The 27,858-nt window shown below is 39.4% G+C and overlaps 1 protein-coding gene across 9 annotated transcripts in view; it reads right to left on the bottom strand.

The window, feature by feature from the left end:
* SH3KBP1 (SH3 domain containing kinase binding protein 1) overlaps nt 1–27,858 on the bottom strand; it is a 223,755-nt gene that overhangs the window by 4,601 nt on the left and 191,296 nt on the right. For all 9 annotated transcript variants that reach the window (XR_004355261.1, XM_032679340.1, XM_032679339.1 and 6 more), the window contains 5 exons: nt 24,768–24,848; nt 22,174–22,336; nt 17,053–17,138; nt 5,954–6,063; nt 4,524–4,649 (listed from right to left, as the gene is read on the bottom strand). Coding sequence is in view for 8 of the 9 variants with exons in the window: in XM_032679340.1 (XP_032535231.1) it covers nt 4,524–4,649; nt 5,954–6,063; nt 17,053–17,138; nt 22,174–22,336; nt 24,768–24,848 (566 nt within the window). In the remaining variant the exon portion in view is untranslated. The remainder of the gene's footprint in view (nt 1–4,523; nt 4,650–5,953; nt 6,064–17,052; nt 17,139–22,173; nt 22,337–24,767; nt 24,849–27,858) is intronic.

Raw genomic sequence — 27,858 nt, 5'->3', positions numbered from 1 at the left:
TTGTACATGTACATCAGAGGGCGTCTAGTTGGGATGCAGAAGTTCAGACAGCTTCAGTAAGACCTTCCATGGTTGCTACAACCAGTCAGCAAAAGCATTTCCAAGATCTCAGACCTAGCAGTGAAATAAACCAGGCACAGATGCTCAGTGTTTCTCTCAGAAGCTTCAGAGAACGTATCTAAATCCGTGGACATCTCCTACACAGCACAAAACTACATGACCAAGAATCCAAGCTGTATTTTCTTGCAAACTAAATTTATGATCACCAGCTAACCACTGAAGGTATCTTCAATGTTTTTTCAAAAATGTATTACATGTTCTCCTTAGCATTATGAAAATAGTAAAATATTCCTTTAAGTTTGCTTGTTGGTATGATATATACAGAAAAAAAGTTCCATGGCTTCAAAACGGTAATATATTAATAATAAATAAATGTAACCCTCTGTTAACTGAAGCTTCCATGAATCCCCATTACCAATAGCTTTTTCTTTCTCCAGGCACTTAATAGAAAAACACATCATTAACCTAGTAACCCTGGTACCATGTGGTAAGCTATAAAGGATCCCATGCTTCTTGAACTGCAATCCAGTACTCTACAATTAGACAAGCTATAGAAAATCTGAAGTCCACCAGCCATACATGATCAGCTACTAGTGAAGACACAGTACAGTGTACAAGCGGGGTTGATGGAATTCCACCCGAAGTCTGGAAACATGGGGGCCTTGCACCCACACCAAATTTCACGAGTTTGTGGTGCGCTGCTGGGAGCTCGGCGAACTACCTTCAGACCTTCGTGATGCTGTCATCATCACTTTGTATAAGAAGAAAGGTACTAAATCAGACTGCTCAAATTACCGTGGTATTACTCTGCTCTCCATCGCTGGCAAAATCCTGGCAAGAATACTCTTGAACAGACTAATACTCACTATAGCAGAAGGAATCCTACCTGAAAGTCAGTGTGGTTTCAGAGCCAACAGGAGTACCACAGATATGGTATTTGTTCTCAGACAACTGCAAGAGAAGTGTAGGGAACAGAACAAAGGTCTTTATGTAACCTTTGTCGACCTCACCAAGGCTTTTGATACTGTGAGCAGAAAAGGTCTGTGGCAGATTTTGGAACGTTTAGGTTGTCCCCCCAAGTTCCTTAAAATGATCATCTCACTCCATGAGGATCAGCACGGCCAAGTCAGATATGGCAACACACTTTCTGAGCCCTTTTTAATTAAGAATGGTGTGAAACAAGGCTGCGTTCTCGCTCCTACCCTATTCACCGTCTTCTTTAGCATGATGCTCCAAAGGGCCACAGCAGACCTCGATGATCAGGACGGTATCTGCATTCGATATCATGCTGATGGAAGTCTATTCAATCTAAGGCGACTGAAGGCCCACACCAAGACCTTAAACCATCTTGTCTGGGAAGTGCTTTATGCTGATGATGCTGCCCTTGTTGCCCACACAGAAGCAGCCCTGCAGCATTTGACATCCTGCTTTGCAGATGCTGCTGAGCTCTTTGGGCTGGAAGTCAGCTTAAAGAAGACAGAGGTTCTCCATCAACCTGTACCTCAGGAAGTCCCCCATCATCCCCACATCACCATTGGCCAATCAGAGCTCAAATCAGTCCAACAGTTTAATTACCTTGGTAGCCTCATCTCCTCAGATGGTAAGATCGACGGAGAGATAGACAACAGGTTAGCAAAGGCATACAGTGCTTTTGGAAAACTCCACAAAAGAGTATGGCGTAATAAACACTTGAAGAAAAGCACCAAGATCAGTGTTTACAAAGCCATAGTGTTGTCTACTCTCTTGTATGGTTCCGAATCATGGGTCACCTACTGCCACCACCTGCGTCTCCTAGAACGCTTCCATCAGCGCTGCCTCCGTACAATCCTTAACATCCACTGGTCAGATTATGTGACCAATACATCTGTTCTAGAACAAGCAGCTGTCACAAGTATTGAGGCCATGTTACTGAGAACGCAGCTGCGATGGGCAGGGCACGTCTCAAGGATGAAGGACCACCGCCTCCCTAAGATCCTGCTCTATGGTGAACTTGCCACTGGCTGCCGCAAGAGAGGAGCCCCGAAGAAAAGATTCAAGGACTCCCTGAAACAACATCTCAGCCTTGGCCATATTGATCACCATAACTGGTCTACTCTGGCCTCCAATCGGGAGGCCTGGAGACACACCATCTATAACGCAGCTGTCTCCTTCGAGAACACACGCAGGATCACTCTCGAGGAAAAAAGGCAACGCAGAAGGAACCGTGTCTTGCAGAATACACCATCTAAGGAGTCTTTCTGTTGTGCCTTTTGCAATCGGATATGTCTGTCTCGTATTGGCCTCATAAGCCACCGGCGTGCCTGTAGCAAATGTGGATAGTGCCTTCCCAAATCTTCGTTCGCAAAGCCCAGCCATGATGATGATGATGATGATGTACAAATACAGTTATCACAATGGCAAGTAAGGGGAGTCTTAATTATTTATCACACTGTTATCTGGCAATGCTAGTGTGTCCATTATATGACAGTTACCAGGCATATCTGAAAATCTGATTTGGACAAGAGTAAGAAAAAGCATCAGGCAACCCTCCAACTGTATCTCTGGAAAAGGGATATTGAAGCTGAAGGGTGAATAGGGTAAGATATTGAGAATAAAGAGAAATCGAAGGAGAGACTGTGAGGACTTGGGGACTGGCAGGGTGGCATTAGCTGACCAAAGTAACTGAGAGAAAAGGTAATGGACAGATGAAAATAAGAAGAAAGTGGAATTGGGAGAGAAGAGCAGGATCCACCAAGTTCTACAAAAAACAGTCTTCTCTGCTATACAACCATGACTGAGCAAAGAACCTGCGCTTGGAAAGCACTGAATACAAAAGGTGTTCTGCAGAAAAAACAAGTCTGAACATAGAAATAAAAACTGTGTTATAATCATAAGAAAGCTGAATTACTCCAGTGCCTTGAAAACTGACTTAATGACCTTAATAATACTCTTTTAATATTTTATAGATTAGTTTGTTTGTTTGTTTAGTTTATTTATCTGGGTTGGAAGGAACTTTAAAGATCACCTAGTTCCAGTCCCCCTGCCATGGGTAGGGACACCTTTCACTAGACCAGGTTGCTCAGAACTCCATCCAACCTGGTCTTAAACACTTCCAGGAATGGGGCACCATTTCTCTGTTGTGGCATCTCTGTTCCAGTGCCTGTCATCCTCGGTAAAGAATTTTTTACTAATATCTAATCTAAACCTACTCTCTTCTTTCAGTTTGAAACTGTTCCAACATCCTCTCCTGTCACTAGATGCCCTTGTAAATAGTCCCTCTCCATCTTTCTTGTAGGCTCCCTTCAGGTACTGGAAGGTCACAATAAACCTTCCCTTCTCCAGGCTAAACAACCCAAATTCTCTCAGCCTTTCCTCACAGCAGAGGTGCTGCATCGCTCTAACCATCTTGGTGGCCTCCTCTGGACTCGTTCCAACATGTCGATATCCCTCCTGTGCTGGGGACCCCAGAGCTGGATGCGGTACTCTAGGTGGGGTCTCACCAGAGTAGAGTAGGTTGTGAGTAATGTGTACCTATAAACAGATCTCTCAGGGATAATAACCCCATATATCAGTAGGTGCAAGTTTCTTTGGACTGAAGAGAGACGTCAGGCTAAGTCCAAATCTGGAGCAGGTGAGCAAGGCATAACTGGAGGCATTGATCTGAACATCTTATTCAAGAGCTTAACTGGATATCAGCATTAAATCCTCAAGCAGCTACTTTCTGATAGCAGTCATCTCATTTTACAGGAACAACATCTACAACTTTGCTGTATAACTTACAAATGTTGGCCCAAGAGTATTCCTTAATGCAAGTGCTCCCAGAAGAGGGAGCTACATAGCAAAACATTATCCTTATAACTTGATCACAGAACTGCATGATTTCATCTTTCAAATTCTTTTGTCATACTATTATAATATTTGTATTATTAAAGGTATCCTTATGTACTAAAAACAGCTACAACCTCTAAAGGGTGATCTACGCACTCCTTTAATATTTAATTATGTTACAGTACTCTACCAATATACAGTAGAATGGCACAAGCCTATAAGATGAATACAATTATACCAGTATAAAAAGTGATTATACTTGCAAATTTAAATTCACATATTATTAGAGTGGGTCAAAGAGTTCTGTTTTCTCTGCTTACAGACTCTTCTAATGTAAACTCAATTTACAGCTGCAAAAAGACAGGGTCTTTGTTTCTAAAATTTATTTCCCTAGCTTCTGTGATTCTGTGAAATGCATTTATGCTAGAAGGATTTTTTTTTCCACAGTATGGTTATTGGAGACATTTTAACCATGCAATTCACTTTAGACTTGCATTTCAAGCACAGAACAATCTTTAGTAACCTTTATAATTTTAAGCTTCTTTAAGTGGCTAGTTACCAGGTGACTGCTAAATAAAACTTTAAATATTTCAGTATGTTTTAAGAAATGAAGATGCACGTGATGAGGTTAAGCAGAGGCATTTCAATTAACTTACTTGTGATATTGTAACAGTTCTTGATTTCCTTGACACTTCGAGGGTTTTGTGAGTAATGGAAACATGTTCCTCCTTCTCATCTTCAGGACTTGGTGAGTCAAAGAAATCGGGGCTTGAAAGGGATGACTATGTAGACAAACACACACCACAAAAGAAGAAAAAAGCACAGATATCATCATTGTTCAAGAATTTTTTTTGCTATCATTTTCAAAGTAACAATACTTAAACCCAGGACTCTTTGGCCCCTACTTCCTGTTTTTTCCATCTTATTTTCAAGGCTAGACTGCTTTCAAAGCATTCAAGAAATAAGATATGCTCAAGAGTTGAATTCAACATTAATGTACATGTCTGCATTGCATTATATCATAAGATGAAAGCACTCTCCTGTCCACGAGTAGAGCTGGGACACTGAGCGCTGTGCTGGGAGGATGCCAGCACTGCCCCTGGGCAGCTCTGCCCCGGCTTTGCTCAGTGCAGGTCTCACCTCGCTGCTCTTGAGAGGACCCAGCTGTTGCCCTTGCACGCTGCTGGCACTGCAGGGCTGCCTTGTGCACAGCCTCTTTGCAAAGGTGCAGAGGGAAAGTTCTTTCCACCCCTTGCTCCTTTCCCCATAGATTTGACAGGGGAAGGAAAATCTTTTTACTGTCTTTATGTTTCTATATTTATGACGACAATTAATTTTGAAAGCTTTCTTTTTTTTTGTGTGTGTCCTATCAGTTTCACAATAATCCTTTTTGGTTCCCTCCACTTTGTTTTTCTTCAGCAACATGAACCCAGGTAACCATCAGTACTTGTTCTCATTCTGATATTCCAGAATGCAAAAAGCATGGAAGCAAAGAAATCCCAAACTCCAAAGAAAAAGACATTGAAAAACTAAGAAGTGATTTCCAAAGTATAGTTTACAAAACCAACTTATAAGATACATATTAGAGAGTGAAATTTAAATCATGTTTATATTTAGAATTGTGACCTTAGTGAGAAGAAATACATGATAATTCAAGGAGAGCTGTTGAAGACTTGAGTGGTCTGTTTGTCCTCAAAATTGGGTAAAATGTCCAAGAGAACCCAAGGGAAATGCTTCTTTTGAGAAACACTTTCAAAATCCTTAATAGCACAAATGAGTTGATTCCACAGATTTTTATAAAGGATTTTTCTGGGCTCGGTCATGGCTGGCAAGGAGTACTTGGCAGCACCCAAATAAGTGGGTATGGATCTTAGAAGGAAGGGAATGTTTTAAACATCAGTATTCAAAATACTGGCAGCCTTTTGACACTAATTTTCCTGAACTGCATCTCTCTGCCTCATTGTACATGTGAAGGAATGGCTGTGTAAAAGTAGTAAAACCACCAGGAAACACAAAGAGGAGGAGAGGAAAAATTAGAAAAAATATTTAAAAAAATATTTTTTAAAGAAAAGGAAAATTGACTTACAGATGTGAGAGACTGGGAGGGTGGTCGCCTGCCAGTAGCTTTTGGTCTGGTTGTAGTTGGATGATTAAGCTTCTCAGCAATTGGTATTACAGAATCAAAACCTTCCAAGTCTTAAAAATAAAATAGAATTGATTTGATTTTTTGGCAATTGTCTTCAAAGGGAAAGATTCACATTTTTTTTTTCTAATTTCAAAGAAATGAAATCCCATTTTCCCCACTGTGTCAGTGTTCTGCACATGTTTAGCCACCATGATGGCACTAAAAAAACCTGGAAGTCAAAGGCAGCTGTAATCCAGTCACCCTTGCCAAGAACAATTACCCTTCCATCTCAAACACAATGAAGCAGAAGGGGAACGTGTAGAGGAGCCTTGGCTTTGTTTTCGGCACAGTGAAAGCTAAATGACATCATGGGTCCTATGGCATGGAATAAACAGTTTCAAAATTTCCATCTGGCTACTGAAGGGGTTAGTAATTTTTTTTTCTGAATAACTGGAGATATAAGACAGTGGACACATTTTCTCGAGAGCTGTACTGTCAGTGCTGCATCTGCAGCAATTGCTAAGGGGAGTGAAGAATATGAATGATCGAGCTGGAAGAGATCTGCAGGTTCCCAGACACCTGCAGCTGGAGGCACCATAGTTTCCAGCAGCTATAGGTGAGAAGACTATCTCCCTCCAGTAGTCCAGAGGTTATGGTAAGTAAAAGCTGCAATAGGCTCCTGAAGCTGTACAGAGCCCAGGGAAAGCAGATCTGCTCAAATGCTGTATCAACCATCTTTATGGTCAAAGAAATGCAGTGGGGAAGTGTTTACTGAATCCAGCCACGTGGTAACATGTTTACATGAAAGAACGATGTGAGGGCTCAAGGAATACCACAGCTCATGATTACATGCCTGAATCAAATGGCTTAATACCATTCATCTATTTTTATGGGTTGTATCAGTTTCACTCACCTTCATTTCAAAATGCCCTACTGCGTATGTTAGGCAGGAAGAAGTCAGAAAACATACAAGAGGTACTTTAGACAAGATGAATCAAAATGCTTCAAAATTACTCTCAGATATGAATCAAATACAGGAATGATATTCATTATTCAGAGACTATTTTTCATTGCACACATGTAGGTAGAAATAGCTTTCAAATTACTAGTTCTGTATATTGGGTACTTAGTTTTCAGAACTACTACAGAATAATGAATCTCTGAAGATCCAGTCTTGTTGCCATATTACAACCATTGTACAAAATTGGAAAAACAAATTAATTAATGGGCCTGTGCAACTATATGCACTGAATGACGTTTAAATTGATTCCAAGTACTCATCATTTAGCAACTAGAAAGTAAATGGTATCAGACATTTCTTATTCAGCAATATTCTTCTATCTCCAAGACATTAAAAAAAGAAGAAAAAAAGAGAGCTCTTTCAATAGCCCTAAAATAGTCCAAGGTTATTCACCTCCAAATGCTAATCTATTTTTGGAGTGACTCTTCCTATATATAACCAGTGACCCCACTGCCCTTTACCACATATTTTTCTCATTGCTTTTTTATTGACTGTTGCAACCTATGTGCAAAGGTAGGTCACCCAGTCTGTCAGTGGGAATTTGGCAATCTGAAGCCTCATACCAGGTGGGGGCTACAGCGCTTTGAAAGTAAAAATGAGCTAACATTAGCAGATTGCACAAAACCTATCTGGAGCCCTACAGAAAATCAGGGCTTCAGGAGAGGAGAAATGGAAGTAAAAATTTCTTTTCTGGGGGAAAAAACCCCCAAAACAAGTGTAAGAGCTGGTTTCCAGCAATATCCAGTTTGAAGCTGATCCATAACTAAATGACTTAAGATCACACAGCAAATCAGTGCTGTATATTATTATATTGTCTTAATTTTCACCACTGTATTACTTTGTTAAATTGCACAGCAAAAATATATAACCATAAAAAACATACATTCATCTCTAAACATGTGACGCTCACATACATGAGCAGAAATGGAGGCTGAAGCAACCCTTGCATTTGTCCCAGCCACTCTCTCCCACCTAACTGCTTTTACTATTTTTTTTCCTGAGATAGCTTTCATCCAGCTCATTTTCCAACAGCATGTGCCCAGCCACACAAATACTCATGTGAAGGAAGGCCTAGTATCAGTACCACAGGACTGACTCAAGCTGCTAAAACTGAGGGGAAGATCACACTACTGCTTTGGGGGGCAGCACACTGGCTGAAGTTATCTTGCAGCCTAGGAAGGCTTCAGTGCAGGACTTCCCTCTCTTAGTGTTTCCACTTCTGTGGTTTCCATAGATGGAGTGTGAAAGGAGGTTGTAGTGAGGTGGGGATTGGTCTCTTATTTCAGGTAACAAGCGACAGCAGAACAGGAAACAGCTTCAAGTTGTGCCAGGGAGATTTAGATTGGATATTAGGAGGAATTTCTTCACTGAAAGGGTGGTCAAACATGGGAACAGTGTGCCCAGGGAAGTGATAGAATCATCATCCCTCAAAGTGTTCAAAAAACATGTAGATATGGTGCTTAGAGACATGGTTTAGTGGTGGACTTGGCACTGCTGGGTTAGTAGTTGGACTAAATGATTTCAGAGATCTTTTCCAATTTTAATGATTCTATTCAATAAGTGCCACTGTCCCTATCTACACTAATATGGAAAACAATGAAAAAATAGTGAAGGAAATTAATTCAATGTGTTTCTTTGGCTTAAATAAACTAATAGTTACCTACAGTTCTATATTTGGTCATAATAATAAAGTACTCATGTTTAAATTGTAAAATGTATTGATAAACAAAGAGTGTATGAATTTGTGTCCTTGAGATCCATGAGCACTTGCAGACATCATTTGCTCCACGCATTTTATAAAATGCCATGAAGGATGAACATTTCTGCACAAAGCTTCTATTATCAAGAAACACTGGGAATTTTTTCCACTTCTGAATGCATTTCTGATAGGTAGAAAAATAAACTAAAGCACCTTATACCCACACTGAATTTTAAAAAGAGAGCGGAACAGAGGCTATAAAGGCTCCACAGGTAGAATCTGCTGCCAAACTAGTTAAATCACAGCCATTCAGCTGATAATACAAATGGAACTCTAAGTGTAATGGACAACACTTGGTATAACGGTAACATAGTAAATCCATTCCCAGTACTTCCATATGCCCTTTATCTCTCCATTTGTTCTCCTTATTGGTGAACAAATAAGTGGTTCTTCCTCCCAGATCCGCTCTGCATCTAAGGCTATCACCACCTTCCACGAACATTGCCTGTGGATATATTCATGCAAGAAAATTCCCATCTAGTAACTGGGTAACTAGTACAAGAACAGAGCCACCCACAAAACCTCTGCCTTGCTGTCATGTATACTGTGGATTCAGTAATGAATTCACTCGTACTGGTTATTTGATTACTTTTTGCCGATGGAAAGCAAGGTTATACGGGTCTGACTATATTAAACTCACTGAGGTCATTAAAGGCAGAGATGTGATTTTGGTTTGTATTTCTGCAGCTATCAGATTGGGAGTTTAAATTTACATACTAAGCTAAACATACAGCCTTCCTGAGGTGGCCCAAATGGAATGACATTAAAAAATAAAGTCCAGTCTACTGTATTCACAGCCAGATTAATTGCCATCAACATCCAACAGACCTGAACTCTGCACTGGTCCAGATTTCTCTATGTCTAGTAATAACAAACAGTAAGGAAGGTTCTATAAACACATAGAACACAGAGGGCACCCATCAATTAACAGTGCCACTCCCTAATTAAAAAATAGTTGATACTACTTCTACAAATAAACAGATGCATTCATCATTATTACTGTCTCATTGATCAAGCCGGTAATCCATGAAGTAATTAATGAGATAGGAAGAAAAGCATGAGATGAATTCTAATATACTGGTGTAGTACACACAATCAAATGTCTGGCTTACTGAGCAAACATATTTCATGAATATGAAAAACGTTAGCTCTGCAAGAATTATTCCCTGGTATCCTTCCAAGCCAGTTATGAATAGGATATTTCTCCCCATTGCTATGTTCATTTGGAAACATGGTTATTTAAAGTATGATGATTTTTTTGGAAAAATTGCCCAGATCCAGGAAAACAGTTATTTAAGGAAAAAGTTCTCAACTCATTATACCTTTCTGGAAAATAACCTTCAATCCCTTTTCCTCACAAAAATCCCAGAAATAAAGTTAAACGGTTATGCTTCCTTCCTTACCCCTTTTACCCCCTGCATTTACTATTCTGTCATAAAATGTGGCTAAGCCTTATCTTCCATTTAGGTTTTTTAGTATTTGGGCAAAGTCATTTATACATAAAAAAGACCAAAAGGTTTTTAAATTAGTAGGGAGATTTCACCTTGAGAAAACTGAAATGGAAAGTGATGGATAAGAGAATCAACATGTTCAGAATGCTAATGGTGAGGTTTCACAGAACAGAAATACAGTAGGTCTGAAAGAAAGGAGGCAAAGGTGCTATTCAATTCATTTGAAGAAGATAATGTCACAAAAGCCACAGAGGTAGATTTCATTTCATAATAATCTTTAATACCTTTAAAAGGTTGACAATAGGCCTGTGAAATGGTATGTATACTGTCTTTAAATGCAACAATACTGAAAGCTATCAAATGACACGGAGATTGCAGACAAAATCTTCTGTATTAGTGCCCATTCAATATATAGCATTAATTAAAAAAGAACTCAATAATCTGAATATTAGTGGTGATTTTCAGAAGAGTACAATTATTTTAAGTACTTCAAGCATCCAGATTCTGCTACTCCCTCCATGTTGAACAGCATCGCACCCTTCGAGGAATACAGCCACGCTCCCAGCGAGGGTCTGGGCAGCAGAACCTCACCCATAATGAATCACAGACTGTTTTTTACAATTTGGGCAATGAACTTTTAGCAGGAGAGCTCTGTGGCTGCAGGGTTAGTTTGTTCAGGAGTGCAACAGTGATGTGCCAGGGAGGCCTGCCCGCCTGGTTCTTTGCTTTGGAGGGAACAGCTTAGTTCGCCTGGATTCCCAGGACAGTCAGTGGACAGCTGCCTTTCCTAAAGCATCCAATTATCTTTTTCCATTTTAGTCCTGACTTTTATCACTTTAATAGCAGCATGTAGAAAGCGGCCATAATGAGCTTTGCTAACCACTTGCCAGTGCCCTCATAAGGATTTTATTTTTAACGATTCAGAACATGCCAAGAAAGAACAGAAAGGTCAAGAAAACCGAGGAGCTAGAAGAAATGGATATGCTGTTTTCAGGCACCTCAACTTGACACAGATGGAAAACGATTTAGATTTCTAGTTTGCTGCTTTTTTCTGGACCCTTCGGGGCAAGAGACCCAATTAATTTATATGATGGAGCATTACATATCCCTGATTACAATATTTACAGTCCAGAACTATGTTTATGGGTGATTTTGATTCACTGACATAAATATTACAACTTAACCCACTTGGGTAATTCTGTTCCTTTGCTTTGCCCTATTAAAACAAGCATGAACTGCAGCATAGAAAGAAATAACTGGTTTAGACAGATTTTGGTCTTCATTATGAGTCACATTTTGTTCTCCAACTCTTATATTTGCCAGTATTTTCTGTTTTTCCAACTTTTAATCTGCGTCTTCAGGCAAAATAATTACAATGTCTCACAGTATAGCAGCCTGTGATTTAAAGACAAATCTGCTCCATTCTACAACCTTTTAGTGGAAATATTCTCCATCTTTTTCCCTAGTGTGGGCCAAATCTTATTGGATCACTTTTTCTTCCAGTCAGAGTCACAGCGATCATCTCTCCTGACAGATATGAGCACCCTACAGCTCTAGAACAACTGCAAATACAGCTCAAGGAAACATGATATACTGAAGATTTTTTTATTCGTTTGTTTATTAGATATTTTTCAAGAGGGTATTTTTAACTATCCTTTCAGGCAAGCTAGCACCAGCCTTGCAAGGAGACACAGAAAAAAAGAACAGCTAACGATGTGGCTTCAGCCAGTACTCCATGATCCACCAGCAACTGCTCTGCAGATTAAAGTCTGAAGAAATGCTGAAAAATGGACTTGCACTAACCAGCTTTCAGGGGAAATCTTAAAAAAATTCATACCATCATTAGATGTTTCAGCAAGAATCAATGAAGGCATATGTGCCTTACATTAGCACTGATGAAGATTATTAACTGCTTTCACAAACACTACGCAAAATTTGTAAAGAGCAGGAAAAAATATTGGAAAGATGTGTTCACTTGGCTCTGTGCAGCCCAGCCTTTCTGCAAAGCACAGAAACTGCTTCTTGTGGGGATTAACTGAGCATTTCCACAGTAGATATATTATTTTTAATTCTTTGTGGCTTATTCTTTAAATCACTTAGCTTAAATCTATATTATTTTAATTATTAGATGATGAAAAGCAAGCCTTGTCTTGGATAGACAAGATTTGCTTCAGGATTCCAGAATTCCAAAGTGCACATGTGTATGTGTATATATATATATAGTTAAAAGACTGATAGTGACTTGCAGAAATAACTCATACCAATTTTAGCTTTTGATCCAGTAAGCTATTATATTTACTATTATATGTGCTAGATGTTTCTGTCATTGCACTGGCCCTCATATACAAGAATTCTTTATGAAATTAAAAAGAAACACATAACCTATAAGAAGGCCAAGTTATGCCATAAGGCATGAATTTAAGCTGTTGAAATCAATGTAATTCTACATGATTGCTCTTCTGTTGGTAGAACAGGGCTTACTGTCAGTGTAGCTCATGTTGCTGTAGGAGCATTTTAAACTCAGCTCAAAACCCCACTGCCAATCCAGAACAGTTGTTGGTACAGATGTGCCAACAGATGTAACCATTGTGATTTAACCACGGCAACACTGGAGACCAAGTCCTCAGACACACGACCATGCACTTTCCACTGAGCACCAGTGAGCACTCTTCAAATTTCTATATTATGGCTTGTTGTGACTTTTTTTCCTCTTTCAGACTATAAAATCATCCTAGCATGTTTCTAAATATTTTTGCACAATGAAATATAGGCATTAAACTTTGCGATGACAAAACCTGTCTGCAAGAACAGATTAATGAAACCAAAGCATTGACAAACAGCACGTGTAAATTACACGTCACTTTTGTCATTAAAATTTCTTATGGTACAATAAATGATAATGATTTCTCATTTCAATACGATGGTGCAAGATTTTGTGTCACAGTACACTCAATTTCAACTCTTAATTTAAAATAAAAATCTGTAATACCCATGTAAACTTTGGTGTTCTATAAAATACTTCTTTTTGTATTTGCTTGTTATGTGTTGTGAACTAAAGCAAAGACAGGATAGAAAAGAAATGGAAAAAAAAAAAAGCCTTACCCTCATGAAATGAAGAAGAGTTAGCCATGGCAAAGAGATGTAAATAGGAAAAGTTGGATGCAAGATGTGTGGAAAGGAAAGTAAAGGTATCACTAAAAACAGGGAAAAAGAAAACAAAAGAAGCAGTGAGGAGGAATGGGGAATGCTTCCTCTTAAATAATATACCCTGAAAGCTAGTTTTCCAATGGTTTTTGAAAGGATTGTGGAAAGAAGCAAAGGCATGAACAACAGTAGTAACAGCTGCCATTATACCTACAATGAGCAGTGATGTTGCTGAACAGAACTTGCTCTTGTCAGTAGAGACTGCAAAATTGTAATCAGTACTGCATTATGATGAAGAAATTTACATGTGAAGTCACAACTCTGCAGAACATATCAGGGAAACCAAATCATGTGCTAATATCTACACAGAAATAACTTTCTATATATGCAACTCACAGAACATTATGCACAGTATTACACATCACCTCAGCCTTGCTCAAGCACTTGTGATTTGTCTGATTGGTAAAGTGGGGTAAGAATGTTTTTAAATGCATTTTTAAAGGTGTGGGGTTTCTGGTTAGACAACATCGATCCACCAGTGGAATATTACTCAGAATATAAGTAGAAAAATGATGTTTCTGAAACATGCAATTGTTTAACACACTGATCTAGAACGGGGACCTAGATAACATGCAAGTTTTGAACCTCGATTCTGCAGTTCATCTCTGCATATTGCTTCTCAACTGTTGATGGCATTACTGATTTATTTGGTGCTGTTCATTTGTTTGCTTTTTGAGAGATGTTATATGGAAGGACCTCGGATCTCCTCCTCCCTTGTCATAGAGGTTTTGGTCTCATCATGGTAAAGAAAAGGAACCAACTTAGAAATTCTTAAAAAGGTTTCACACACACACAAAATGCTCTCCATCCAGCATTAGTATGGTTTTCTTTAATAACCAAAACTGTTTCTCCAATGCTTTTGTCCAGCTCTCTGCTCTGACTGAATCAAGAGCTTTAGACTGCCTATAGGACTGAGAAAGTGACAGCCACCATCCATTCACATCTCTAGTGCAAAAAATCCAGAAGATGCTATTCATTTTCAATCCACAATTCAACATCAGTACTTGGCATAAGCATGAAAGAGGGTGAGGCAACTTGCAAGTGGTTCTTGCTTTTTCCTCTCTTCTCCCTGAGAGCTCTAAGTGCCCAGGAATGGTGTGGAGATAATGGAAGAATAAAGAGGAGCCCAGTAACCAGAATGGTCACATACCCAAGCTACTATAAAGACCATTTAACTTGCCTTTGCTTCAAAGGCTACTGCTAAGTCCCACCATGTCTGTCACATAGAGGTCCCACTGTGTAAATGTGGATTACTAAAAAGACATCAAATGGTAGATTTAATCAAATCCATTTTGACTGGAAGGATGGGCCTCAGAGAAGCTCAGGCTGTCCTCCCCACAGAGCACATGACATGGAGGCAACACCAGTAGCACATATCCCAGTCAAATATTACCTGGACTCACACAGCCTGACCCACCTTTGTTTTGGAATACACTGGACAACTCCACTCACACATCAATCAGTTTTTCTAATAACTCATTTAGTCACAAGATTTCTCCAATCCATTGTTCTCTTTGTAAATAATAATAAAAAAAAATCTAACACACTTACCATAAATTTCTACATTACACTGCCCTGTAAACTGTCCTGTACTCCAAACCTCTCCTCAGAATAAAAGACATTAATCTACTGTGAATTGTTTTTGCTTATTAAGTTTTAATTTATTGCCCTGCCCTCTCTTAAAAAGGCTGTTTATTTCTTTAATAATATTTTAGATGAGCTGTCAAAAGCCCCCTGAAAATTTATAACAGTTCTGATCTCTGGATCACCTTTCAATCCAAAATCATAATTTATTTCTTTTTCTTCTTTTAACAAGTCTAACAGGCTAGAATGACATGATTTGCCCTTGTAAATGCCATTCTGGTTTGACCCTATCCAGTTATACATATCTAAGTATTCACACTATTTTATCCTTGGGCTTAATAGGTTCTCCTTTTAAGTGGTAACAGGAGGTCATCAGCTAAACTCTTTGCAACATATGTGTGTGGTTTGGTTTATGGACTCTTCTTGGCTCCTGTTCCGCATCAAAAACCCACAAAAAACAACAACTTCAATTCCTCCCTCCACCTCTCCCCCACAAATTCTGGAAATGAACAAAAATTATTATAAGTCAAATTTCCTACCTAACCTTTATGGGATGTTAAGAACAGAACAAAACCAAACCCAACCAAACCCAACCCAACAAAACTGAAAAAAAAAAAATACAAAACACTCTGTGCTTTTATCCTTATAGTGATTCCAAGGAAATTAGAGCAAGGTCTAAAAAAGTTTAATCCCATCACGCCACTATATGCTATTTGCAGTCATAACTTTCAAGTAAGCAGAGGCTTACATGCTTTGAAGCAAATTTGTAAACATGGGTATGAAACACTACATGGTAGAATTTCTCTGCATTTCCATACCATTCTTTATAGTAATCTCTACAATAAAAACATTCCTGCAATTTATCACAAGCTTCTAGCTTTCTGTGTTTATGCCAAATGAAAACCTGGGTAAACATACTACCTGCTTCTCCAGAAGAAGGTTACTACAGTAAATGATAGCAACAGCAGAAGGTTTAAAAAAGGCAAACATACGTATGCTGGAAAGCTCATAGACCTATGTGAAATTAATTTAGCATTTTATTGTCACATTACAATTAAAATTCCTCTATAACTTAAAGCTCTGCTTTCAAATCAGAAGGAAAGGCAGGTTCGGCTGTTGAAAATATACTATTTTACAGAAATGTTTTACTAACAAAGCAGTCTGGGTAGAAACCACCATGCCAAGATAACACTCAATGCCACCAGTGAAAGGTAGTAGCACTTACACATGGAGGGTTCCCTGGTTGTGCCTTTTACAGAAAAGGTCTCTGGGGGCACAGCTGCGGCTGCAGAGCAGAGCGACGGCAGCAGCTGTCCCGGCGGATTTCTAAGGAGAGGTGGAAGATGGCTGTCACAGCTTTAGCCTGCAGCCCTGGAAGAGGACTCAGAGCACCTTCCTTTCCAAGGGCCACTTACTGCAGCACCCACCCCAGCAAACATCACTTCTGCACTGCCAAATGGAGAAGGAAGGAGGGTGAGAAAAGACAGAGAAATAACCTGTTGTTACTCCTCTCCAGGTGATTTCCTAATTAAATGGTTTGTGTGTCAGGAACACAAATTGTTATTTTCAAGGCAAATTTAGACTGCTTTTAATCGGTGTATGCAGTAAAATGTAGTCCAATTGACCTGAATTGGGTTTCTCTGTATTGGAAAGTTTAAAGATTACTAACTCACCAAACCCACAATCTTTTGCAGCGTTAAAGATACGGCAGCACTAATATTACATCAGTTAAACAACTATGCCTTATGACTGTTGGCCTTCTCACTTGTTTCAGACTTCAAAAAAAATAACGAGCCTTCCTATTCAAAGTAGCTCACTATTCCATATTTGCTTTAATTTTTTTTTAACAGAAAACCCCAACGAAACTATTTTAAGTAAAGCACAAATGATCCTTTAATCCTGCAGTTAAAATTTGATCTAAACGCACTCACATTCATTCCCAAATCCTCAATCTGCCTTTTGGATCATAACAGAGCCATTAAAAAGCAGAAACTTACACCATAAATTTCTTAGGCAAAGTGTAAAAAGCACTATAACTTACCGATGTCATTGCTTCTTTCAGAGGAGTCTTTCTCTAGAGTCCCGGATACTGTACTGCCCACTAATTCCACTTTTGGACTATCACTCCTGCATTTGGATCAAGAAGAGGAGATGTTTTATTGGGAGTTTTTGTGTGGGTTACATAAATTGGTAGCTAACTTGCAATTAATAATGGGAGAGCAAAATATTCTTCCTTTGTAGCACCAGAGTAATAGCAATATGTCAGAGAGAGCAATCTCTAGTAAGTAGACATGCTGTGTGGATTAACCTTATCTCATTTCTCCTTAACACCTGTCAAAAAAGCCTATTTTAGACACCGTAATGTCCCGAATAATTCTTCAGATGTTCACAGCATCTCAACATGAAGGAAACCTAGGGGCAAGGGGACATTCTTCAACATCTTATTTGTAATTTTTTCTAATTAATTGGCTTGCATAAACTACAGCAGTGGACTATCTGGAATGCTGCAGAAAGGGAGGGAACCTCAAGCTAGCACTGTACATTTTAGCAGTTCCCAGTATTTACTCATAAATGCAGCTCCTCCACCATGTTTTTGCACATTTCTTAGGAGATTGGACTATGAATATTGTTTCCACAGGTCCAAAGAACCAAGATCAGCTAATTTGTCTGAAATGGCTTTGGAATAGGCAAGTGACAGGAGCTGTGATACTTTATACAGAGGAACTATTTTAAAATCAAACAGGAGATCAAACGTAAGCAACATAATTTTTCTTTCTTCGTAGAACTTTCAATCCTACAGCTACTTATGTTTACTACAATAATCTACCTATTGAAACAGTTAATTAAAAAAAGGGCAGTGGTATTTGAGTAACTCAGCATTTCACAGGTCACACAAACAAATATCTGTGATATTTACCGTGATAACAAATGTTCAATTAATGCAATAAATTGTACTTGCCATCATTATCAGATCACCTAGTAAATATAATAGTTTTTCCACAATGACTGTTCTTAGTATAAAAGTGATGATGTATGTAAGTACTCGGTTTTGGGATAAAAATATAGATCTGTCCCTGAAACAACCCAGGCAGATGTGCACAGCAATAATTAGCCATTGAAAGTAAAATACACTGTGAGCTCCCAAATCTTGTTGATTTTTTTCATTGGTCTCTACCTTTGATGCCATAAGCTGATGACAGATGGCCTGAACCTCAACTCATGGCAGCAGCTTATGAGCTGGAAACCGTATTTCAGACTTCAGGAAGGCTGCGATAAAGAGCCTCAAAATTTTTATTAAAACCCAGAGGAAGTCACAGATTAAGTGAATATATATATATCCCATTAAACACTGTAATAGGTGACAGGTATTCTATGAACAAAAATCCAAACAACCAGATTACGACCTGAAAAGCAAACTAACAATATGGCAGGCAGTCTGTACCAGGAAGGAAACAGAAGACATTTAACACACACATAGAAAAATGTATTAATTGGCAATAAATAAGAGTATTCTCCAAGTTGTCTACCTAAACAATTAGTTTTTTTATCTTTTAGTCTTTAACTTTTTTCTTTAAAAATTGCTTACATATTTGTAAACCTATAAGAGGCAACAGAGTTTCTTGGCTAATGGGGCAATGAGCATCTGTCTGCATACTATGTTTTGCACACATATATTTCCCAGCAATCTGAGAGCACCATGTGAGTTGGAAGCAGCATAGGAAATGTGTAAGTATGGTTTTGGAGGAGATTCTTAGAATGGTGTGATTTAGGGCTGAAAGTCACAACATTTATCATTTGACTACAAAAGATACCAAGAGAATATGACAACAGCCCCACAACAAAACCCCAACCCTTGTCAGAAGAATCAACAGTCTTATTATGCCAATCTACATTCATAATGTTGTGAGAGGAACAGAGGAGCCCTTCTTGGTCACAGCGTATCCTTCTCTCTGCTCGTGCCCACGCAGATAGGCTGTCAGCTTGATCAGACAGATGATCACCTTGAAAGAAACCTCACACTAATAGAAATCCCACTGCAAACTGATTAATTGCCATCTGGAGCAACTCCCTGACCCATATGTCTGAACGGCTGCACAAATGCTGGTGCTAACATAAGGGAGGCTGCGGGAATGGGGTGCCAGGAGAAGGAACCTGCCCCTGTTAGCAGCAGCATGGACAAAGATTGGTTTAAACTGATTGTAAAGATGCACTTTGTGTAGGTGCTTATGGCTTGCCTACTCCAGAGAACTGACTTATCTGTAAATTGTATAATCACGGTATGTCCAAGCTGTGAAGCCTTTGGAGCAAATTGACAGCTATTCACTGTCCCACGTGGTTTTTATATCTCCTATTGCCCTGGAAGCCCTACTCAGCCTCCAGTGAAGGAGGACTGTATTTAAATGGAAAACTAATCATCACTACAAAAAGTCAGTGAGATGCATAAGATGCAAGCCACTTACTCGGAACAGAAGAAAACCCACTTTGGCTCAGCAGCTGCCATGGAAATCGCACAGGACTCACTTTATAACTACATCCATTTTTCCCCTAAGGATCATGTATGTTTTTGGCTGGGATAATTTTCTTTATAGCAGCTCGCATGGTGTTGTATTTTGGATTTGTGCTGAAAATAGCATAGATAACACAGGGGTGTTCTCATTATTACTGAGCTGTGCTTTCACAGAGACAAGGCCTTTTCTGCTTCTCATAAGGCCCCATCAGTGAGGAGGGTGAGGTGGACAAGGAGTTGGGAGGGGAAACAGCTGGGACAGCTGACCCCAGCTGACCCAAGGGATGTCCCACACCATATGGCATCATGCTCAGCATATAGAGCTGGAGGAAGAAGAAGGAAGGGGGGGATGTCTGGAGTTACAGCATTTGTCTTCTCAAGTCACCACTGCACATGATGAAGCCCGGCTTTCTTGGGGATGGCAGAATACCTGCCTGCCCATGGGAAGTAGAGAACAAATTCCCTACTATGCTTTGCTTGCACATGCATCATTTACTTTACCTGTTGACCTGTCTTTATCTCAATCCACAAGTTTTCTTACTTTTGCCCTTCTGATTCTCACCCTCATCCCACTGTGGGGGAGTGAGTGGCTGCATGGGGCTGAGCTGCCCATCAGGGTTAAACCACAACCAGCAAAAATTCTGCTGGTTCAGTTTTTATTCTAATTGCTTTAAGTTTTTCAGATTTCAGAAATGGATACCAGTAAGTCTTAAAATAATTACTATCTTATTAAACTGAACCAATTTAAAAACAAAACACCTTTCTTGTAAAGTGACTGCTTCCATTTGAAGTTTCCCGTTTCTTAATTATCCAAGCAATTCAAAGTCTATTCAATGGACTATTTAATTATGTGAACTTTCTGCCCTCTTCCTATAATACACATGTAGAAGTTAGAGCTCACCAGGCAAAACAGTTATATGAGATACATCCATTAATCTGAATTAGCTGATAAAGAAATTAATAGGGAAACTGCTAGCACTGTGATCAACACGCATCATCATCACCTTAAAAATCACCTTTCCTTGTAAGTTTTAATCTAACTACTGTTACAATTAAAACTCTTTCATATATAATGGTTTTAGATAAAATAATGAACCATTTTTTTCTGTGCTAGACACAGCAGAGTTTGGACAATTAAGAGCATAACAGGGTTACTGTTTAGGTCTGCCTTTTCCCTTTGATAACATGAAAATTGAAATACCTTTAAAAAACATGATTTCTTTATACAATTTTGTACTTAGGAAAAAAAAGGAAAACATGAGTAACAAAACACCCCTCCAAAACTCTAAATGCTAAAAATATTTCAGGCAAAGGATAGAACAAAAGAACAGCTACCCCACTGCATGACTCGCCAGTGAACTGAACACTAGGGCATGTATTGGTCTTGCCAAGATCACTTAGCTCAAGATCATAGCAAATACTTGCATTTCCAAGCACGCCCAAGTGACCAGCAGGTATGGACTGTGTTTTGGAACAACTGGGCAAGCATGTTCAAAGCCAAGTCCAAAAGAAGCCATGGCAGTAGCACTTGGATAGAAGGGTGAGTTCTCAGAGATGTACAGCCAAAGGACTTCAGTAAGATGAAACTGGGAGCACAAGGCAGGTGCCTTTTTCTCTTTTCATGTGCCTCAGATTTCACACTGAGAGCATTTGTTTAATGAACCATATGTGGAGGAATGAAGGGAATCTATGTCTGTCATTTCATTCTACTCTAACCTATATTTGATTCTGGTATTTACTTCACCATTACCATACTTTAACTCCAGTAGTTCAGTGGCAGCTCATTTTCCTAACAATACAATAGTAAAATTATTTCTATCCCCATATTGTAGTACTTCTGCAACATATACAGCTTGCCCATTTTATGCAACTGCTTTTATTGTGGTTTTCACCTAACTCTATTCACTATGCATAAAAGAAGTCTACAGTGCACAACCCAGGTGCTGATGACTAAAATGTAGCCACTTAGACTTGATTAGGACTATGGGTGAGGCCTTTAATTTCTGCAGCCTCTGCTCTAGCAGGCAATAAACGGAGTTGTGTTGGCAAGTCCTATTTCTCAGTGGTCCTCAAAGGTTGTAACCACCTCTGATAAAGAGCATCATGTAACTGTAGAGGAACAACCATTGTTAGAGTATAAATATTTGACAGCACTATTCTGCAGTGGCACCAGCTAAAAGAGCATTCTATGAAGACACGTATTTTGCTGAAAATTGATATCAAATGATCAAAGAAAACAGACTGAAAACAAGCTGGCAGTCTTTGAAATGTGCATTGTCTAACGCTCTTCCTCAGTACAATCCAAGCTTTTGCCCTGACTTAGTGCCCAGGCTAAGCTGCAATAATTTGAGGTAAACTAAGAAAGTCAGACACATCAGTGCAGATGCAGATCTGCATCTACTGACGCAGATATTTCCCATGTTATTCTGCAGTGTCTTGTAACAGTGTGTTCATCAGTAGAAATGAACTAGTAAAGAACAGTCTAATACTGCTATTCTTGATTCAGCCAGGTGACTGTAAGGATTTTCTTTTTTCTTGTTCTTTAAATACAGTTTACTGTGAAATAAAGTGTGACATAAACTGTAAACCCTAAATTCTTTAAATGTGTGTTTTTTCCATTAAACCCAAAAGCATTGGACAGAGGAAAAGCAATACCTTGTGTGAGTCACAGGCACAACTGGTCTTTCTGGTCGTCTCGGGGGCAAGGTACCAGGTCTATTCACAGAGTTGGCTTTGGGTGGCCGAGGTTTCTTCGGAGGTATAGCAGGAACTGAAGGCTTCTGCAAGTCTAACTGTTTTTGCTCTCTCTCTGATCTTTCTTTAAATCAATCATTTCCAGAAAAAAGAACATGGATATTAATAAGTGGAATTCATTTGCACTCACAAGCCTACAATTAAACAAGAAATCTTCCACTGTAGATACATTGTATATAAAGAAAAAACTCATTTCCTTTCCACTCCTGTTCTAAATCATTCTTTATTTGAAATAACCTGTTTACCACAAATCAGTTGTTTGTCCTGCCTAACTGTTCTGCCTGTAACTCCTCATGGCCAAAATGTGTGCGTGCAGTGTCTGAATGGGAATAATTTTTTTTTATTTTAGTAACTTACTGGTTTCCGACTGTAAAATATCAGAATGGCAAGAACTTATGCACCACATGGAACAATTTCCCATGAGCACAACTTATATTAAATTCTAATATGAAACAATATTAAGTTAGAAGGTCACAGAAATAATTATGCTGGATATTCTTAACATAACTTGGAGAAACAGAGAAATATAATTTCTGGGGGAAAATAAAAAGTGTGTTTCAAGTGGACTACAGTTAAAATATGAAAATAAAATACAAGCATAAAAATTTAGTAATGTTTAGCAGGATCTAAACCCCTTGGAAAAATCAGATCTTTTATTTAGGTTTTTAAGCACAGACTTAAATGCTGAATTTTTCAGCTTGCCAATGAAAAACTAGATCAATTGTAGAACTGATTACACATTTTTAGGGAGTGCCACGATACCAATATCCAATGCCAAACACACATTGTGTGAATATGTATAGTACAATACACATGAGTAACTCTTGTAAATAATACGCTCTAAATTTCTAATACAAACCAAACAGATGAACACATATGCCACACCAGAGGAAATCTGATTTTTCTCAAAGAAAGGAAAAAACTCTCAAAGGGACCAAAGTTCTGCTCTTTGTATCCTACTATGCCAATGCCCCACTTTCCTGACAACACTGTCTATATGATATACCATGAATATTACACTTCTGTATACAGAGAAGAGGTACCAGGAATGTTACAGGGCTTTGCTTAATGGTTTCTAGGTTTCATTCAGTATGAGAGGATCTTGGAATAAATCACCAGAAACACAATCCACATTAGATTTGGAATAGTCCAGTTAGCAACTATTGTTCACAGGCGTAAACCCTTTTCCGGTGCACTTTCAGCAGATGCAGTCATTGGGTCCTCAGTAACATTGAAGCTTTTCCAGCATACTGTGACATTTTTACACACTTAATCCTATGAAAATTTATTCTGTGTCAGTGTCCAAGAATCTAAACTATGCATGAGGGACAGGCTAGGCAGTGTGCCAACACAAAGAACTTTCCTGTGCCACCCCTGCTGCCACACCACACTGAGCAATTCCTGCCATTCCCCAGTACTCCTGAAATGTAGGCACAACTCCTACAGCCTCTTTTCAATGCTTAGAGGAGTTACAGATATTTATAGCCTGGGACGGTAACATATTTAAACTTCCTGTGCTGTTTTGGCAGTTGGCTTTGTAAATCCAAAAATGGAAAGCAAAGATAACCATGAGAAGCAGCACACATAGCCAAAAGTAAGCATATGTAGAATAAACTGCTAAAACACCTGGCAGATCACTAAGACATTTATCCAGAAACAGACCTTGGTGCAAAGTCTGAAGGTTCTGTCACTAAATTATAACTGCCTATTATACATTTAGTTGTGTGCCTTTTAAAAGGCTGCAAGACTGAATACTTAGAAATAAAGAAATCCCACAAACAAACTTGTCCGTACAATCCAACAGTCCACTTAAACGTATGAAACTTGACACCATCCTCAATTAGAGAACTGATGTAACTATTTTCCTGAAACTATTAGGAATGCATAGTGAACACAATGAAACCATTAAAGGTTTAATTTGCTTGTCCCTGCTCTGTGTGGTACCGTGTCCCACTTCTTGCAATGTTCAAACACGGCTTTGAAGACAGAACTTTTTCATTTCTTCACAGCCTTGCCTATGACTTTTGTGACTATGATAATGGGGTGACTCATAATCATTAATGACTGTATCTTCACAAAACCCCTCTGTGATGCAGGAAAACCACCAATCCTGCTTTCAACTAGAGAACCAAGGGAAACAGATGTTAAGAAAAAAGTACATGTGAATATGGGGTATCTTACTCGATCAAGGTGGGTTTTACAGAGCACTGAGCTTTATACAGCATTTCATGTATTGAGAGCAAATCTCCCCCTGACTTCAGTTGTGGCTGCACGTACTTAGCAGCTCTGGACTGGTACAACTGAAACCCCTAAATTTAGTCCATAAGCTACAATGAGATCCTTTCCAAAATGCCTACCATCACAATCTATCAGAGTGGGAAACAAACACCCAAACAATACAGTTAATGAAAACAGAGACTGTGAAATGAGAATGTGCACTGGTTCCATTTCCTTTGTGTCTCTGCAGAGAGCAGACAGGAAAGCACATTTCATACCTTTTTCTTCTGTTCTATTAGGAAGACATTCCGGCCTTTCAGGTGGTATCTTTTTGATTTCATGCTTTCGATCTGTGGTCCCTATCAAAGGAAGAAAAAATTTTGAATTCCGAACAAGCCAACAAACCACATAAGATTTAATTCTACAATTTCCTAGGCTTCCTATATTCTCCAATTTGAAAATGTCTTGCTAAAACTGAACATAAATTTATTTCAATTATTTGCTTGCACCACAATGACAAAAAAGCAATTGGATGTTTATGTCTTTATAATCAAGTTCACAGTTTCCAAACTGTGCACCCCCAAAAAATAGACACTTTCAGACCATTCTGTGGGAAAAAAACCCCAATAACTACAGATTTTTAAATATGGTCAGATGCTTTACTGTTACCAATGTACGTAAACAAAGAGCAACTCTATAGTGTGCAGAATTATTAGGAATAAATCAATTAATTGCATAAGGCCAAGAAAATACTTGCTAGAGCAACATATACAGAGTTTATTTTACATAAATTAATCCATTTCCTCCTCTTTTTCACCACTAGTACTAGCTGTTCACTTCCACATATTAGAAGGATAAGAAGAGCAGTGCTGGCAGTATTCTGCATGACTATTTTAATTGACAGCTTTTGGCCTGGAGCTGTAGGCTCCTGCTACCTTCTGCCTCTGTACTAGTGGCCCTGACATACTGACTTCTGTTGCTCCAGGGAATATGGAAACTTGTGGCATCAACAATGGGAATACTTTGCAAAAATTTCCTGGCACATGCAAGATGCAATCTTCTAATCCCCATATTATAAGAAATACTTGACTGGATATTGGCTTTGCTGCATTGGCTCACCACTAGGTGCTAAAGCCACTTCAACTTTGCAGTGTTGAAAACCCCTTTAGGTAATGCTATTAGTGTCCCAATAAAAATTACAGTAGATGAAATCCAAGAAAAGCAGAGGAGGCAGGGCAGGGAACACAGGGCAGTTTTTTTGCTTCAGTCTATTGTTATATGCAGTTCTCAAGTACATTTACATTTTCTAAATGTGTTGTTGCAACTCCCTTCTGCAGCTGGTTCCTAGAAGCCAGTGCTCAGCAGCCATTGTTGCTGTACCTAAATGTGCTGTTGGACAGCAGTTGTACCACTTATCTTGTCAATAAATAATACTAAATTCACATTTTATGGTTGGATTCGATGATCTTAAGGCTCTTTTCCAACCTAAATGATTCTATGAACAATACTTAACTCCTGAGAGGCAAAGCTGTTGCTGCAAACCAGTTAAAACCTTTCTAGACACAAGATATGCAAAGCACAAGTCAACATACTGGTAATCTTGCACACAGTAGTGTGATCAAGAAAAAAAGGCATACAAGTATCTAATTACAGTAAGATTAACAGTCATCATTAACACACAGAAGGATGGACATTCTTAGGCCAAGTCTAAAACAATGAGCCCACAAACACTGAGGAGCTCCCAGGCTCAGCTGTGCTCCCTACTTGGGTTGTGCCCCCCAAATTAATCAGCACCCAGGCAGGCACTGTGATCCTGTCTTTACTTCCAGGTGAAGGTCACTTGCAAGGAAGCTCTGGGAAACTCCGTATCAGCTCCCAGAGGAATTCAAGAGTATTCCCACCCTTCGGTCCAGACATAGTTGTGTTGCTTATCCCAGCTACCCAGTGAAATGCCCACTGCTTTTCAACGATTAAGTATAAGAGACTTGTGCTCCTAAATTTGTCTCTCCAGTTTTTGCCTTGCTTTTTAAACTAGTGCAGCAGAGAAGGCCCTGGCAGCCTACTGCTGTAGAGAATTTGGAAATACAGCCAAACTTCTATCTCTGCTATAATACAAACTAGACACCTCTTTCACACATATGCCACTTGTACTACAAAGACCAATTCTAATTCTCTGCTCTGATTTTATGCTCTGCATCAAGATACTGATATTTAATTGCTTAGGCTGCAACTCACAGTTTTCAATTTATTCATCGCACTGTGACTGGTTAAATATGAAGAAACATTATTGCAAGCTGTTACCTACTATCAGCACTAAGGTCTAACATGGAGATGTGGTCATCATGGCTGGGCTTCGCGAACGAAGATTTGGGAAGGCTTTATCCACACTTGTTACAGGCACGTTGGTGACTTATGAGGCCAATACGTGACAGACATATCCGGTTGCAAAAGGCACAACAGAAAGACTCCTTAGATGGTGTATTCCGCAAGACACGGTTCTTCCTGCGTTGCCTTTTCTCCTCGAGAGTGATCCTGCGTGTGTTCTCAAAGGCTTCCGCAGCGTTATAGATGCTGTGTCTCCAGGCCTCCCGATTTGAGGCCAGAGTGGACCAATTATGGTGATCAATATGGCCAAGGCTGAGATGTTGTTTCAGGGAGTCCTTGAATCTTTTCTTCGGGGCTCCTCTCTTGCGGCAGCCAGTGGCAAGTTCACCATAGAGCAAGATCTTAGGGAGGCGGTGGTCCTTCATCCTTGAGACGTGCCCTGCCCATCGCAGCTGTGTTCTCATCAGCATGGCCTCTACACTTGTGACTGCTGCTTGCTCAAGAACAGATGTATTGGTCACATAATCTGACCAGTGGATGTTTAAGATTGTACGGAGGCAGCGCTGATGGAAGCGTTCTAGGAGACGCAGGTGGTGGCGGTAGATGACCCATGATTCGGAACCATACAAGAGAGTAGACAACACTATGGCTTTGTAAACACTGATCTTTGTGCTTTTCTTCAAGTGTTTATTACGCCATACTCTTTTGTGGAGTTTTCCAAAAGCACTGTATGCCTTTGCCAACCTGTTGTCTATCTCCCTGTCAATCTTACCATCCGAGGAGATGAGGCTACCTAGGTAATTAAACTGCTGGACTGATTTGAGCTCTGATTGGCCAATGGTGATATGGGGATGATGGAAGACTTCCTGAGGTGCAGGTTGATGGAGAACTTCTGTCTTCTTTAGGCTGACTTCCAGCCCAAAGAGCTCAGCAGCATCTGCAAAGCAGGATGTTAAACGCTGCAGAGCTGCTTCTGTGTGGGCAACAAGGGCGGCGTCATCAGCATATAGTAGTTCCCGGACAAGATGGTTTAGGGTCTTGGTG

Source organism: Chiroxiphia lanceolata, chromosome 2 (assembly GCF_009829145.1).
Source record: "Chiroxiphia lanceolata isolate bChiLan1 chromosome 2, bChiLan1.pri, whole genome shotgun sequence".
NCBI classification, from domain to species: Eukaryota; Metazoa; Chordata; class Aves; order Passeriformes; family Pipridae; genus Chiroxiphia; species Chiroxiphia lanceolata.
Note: the sequence above shows the minus strand (reverse complement) of the source record. Positions and strands in the feature narration are given on the sequence as shown.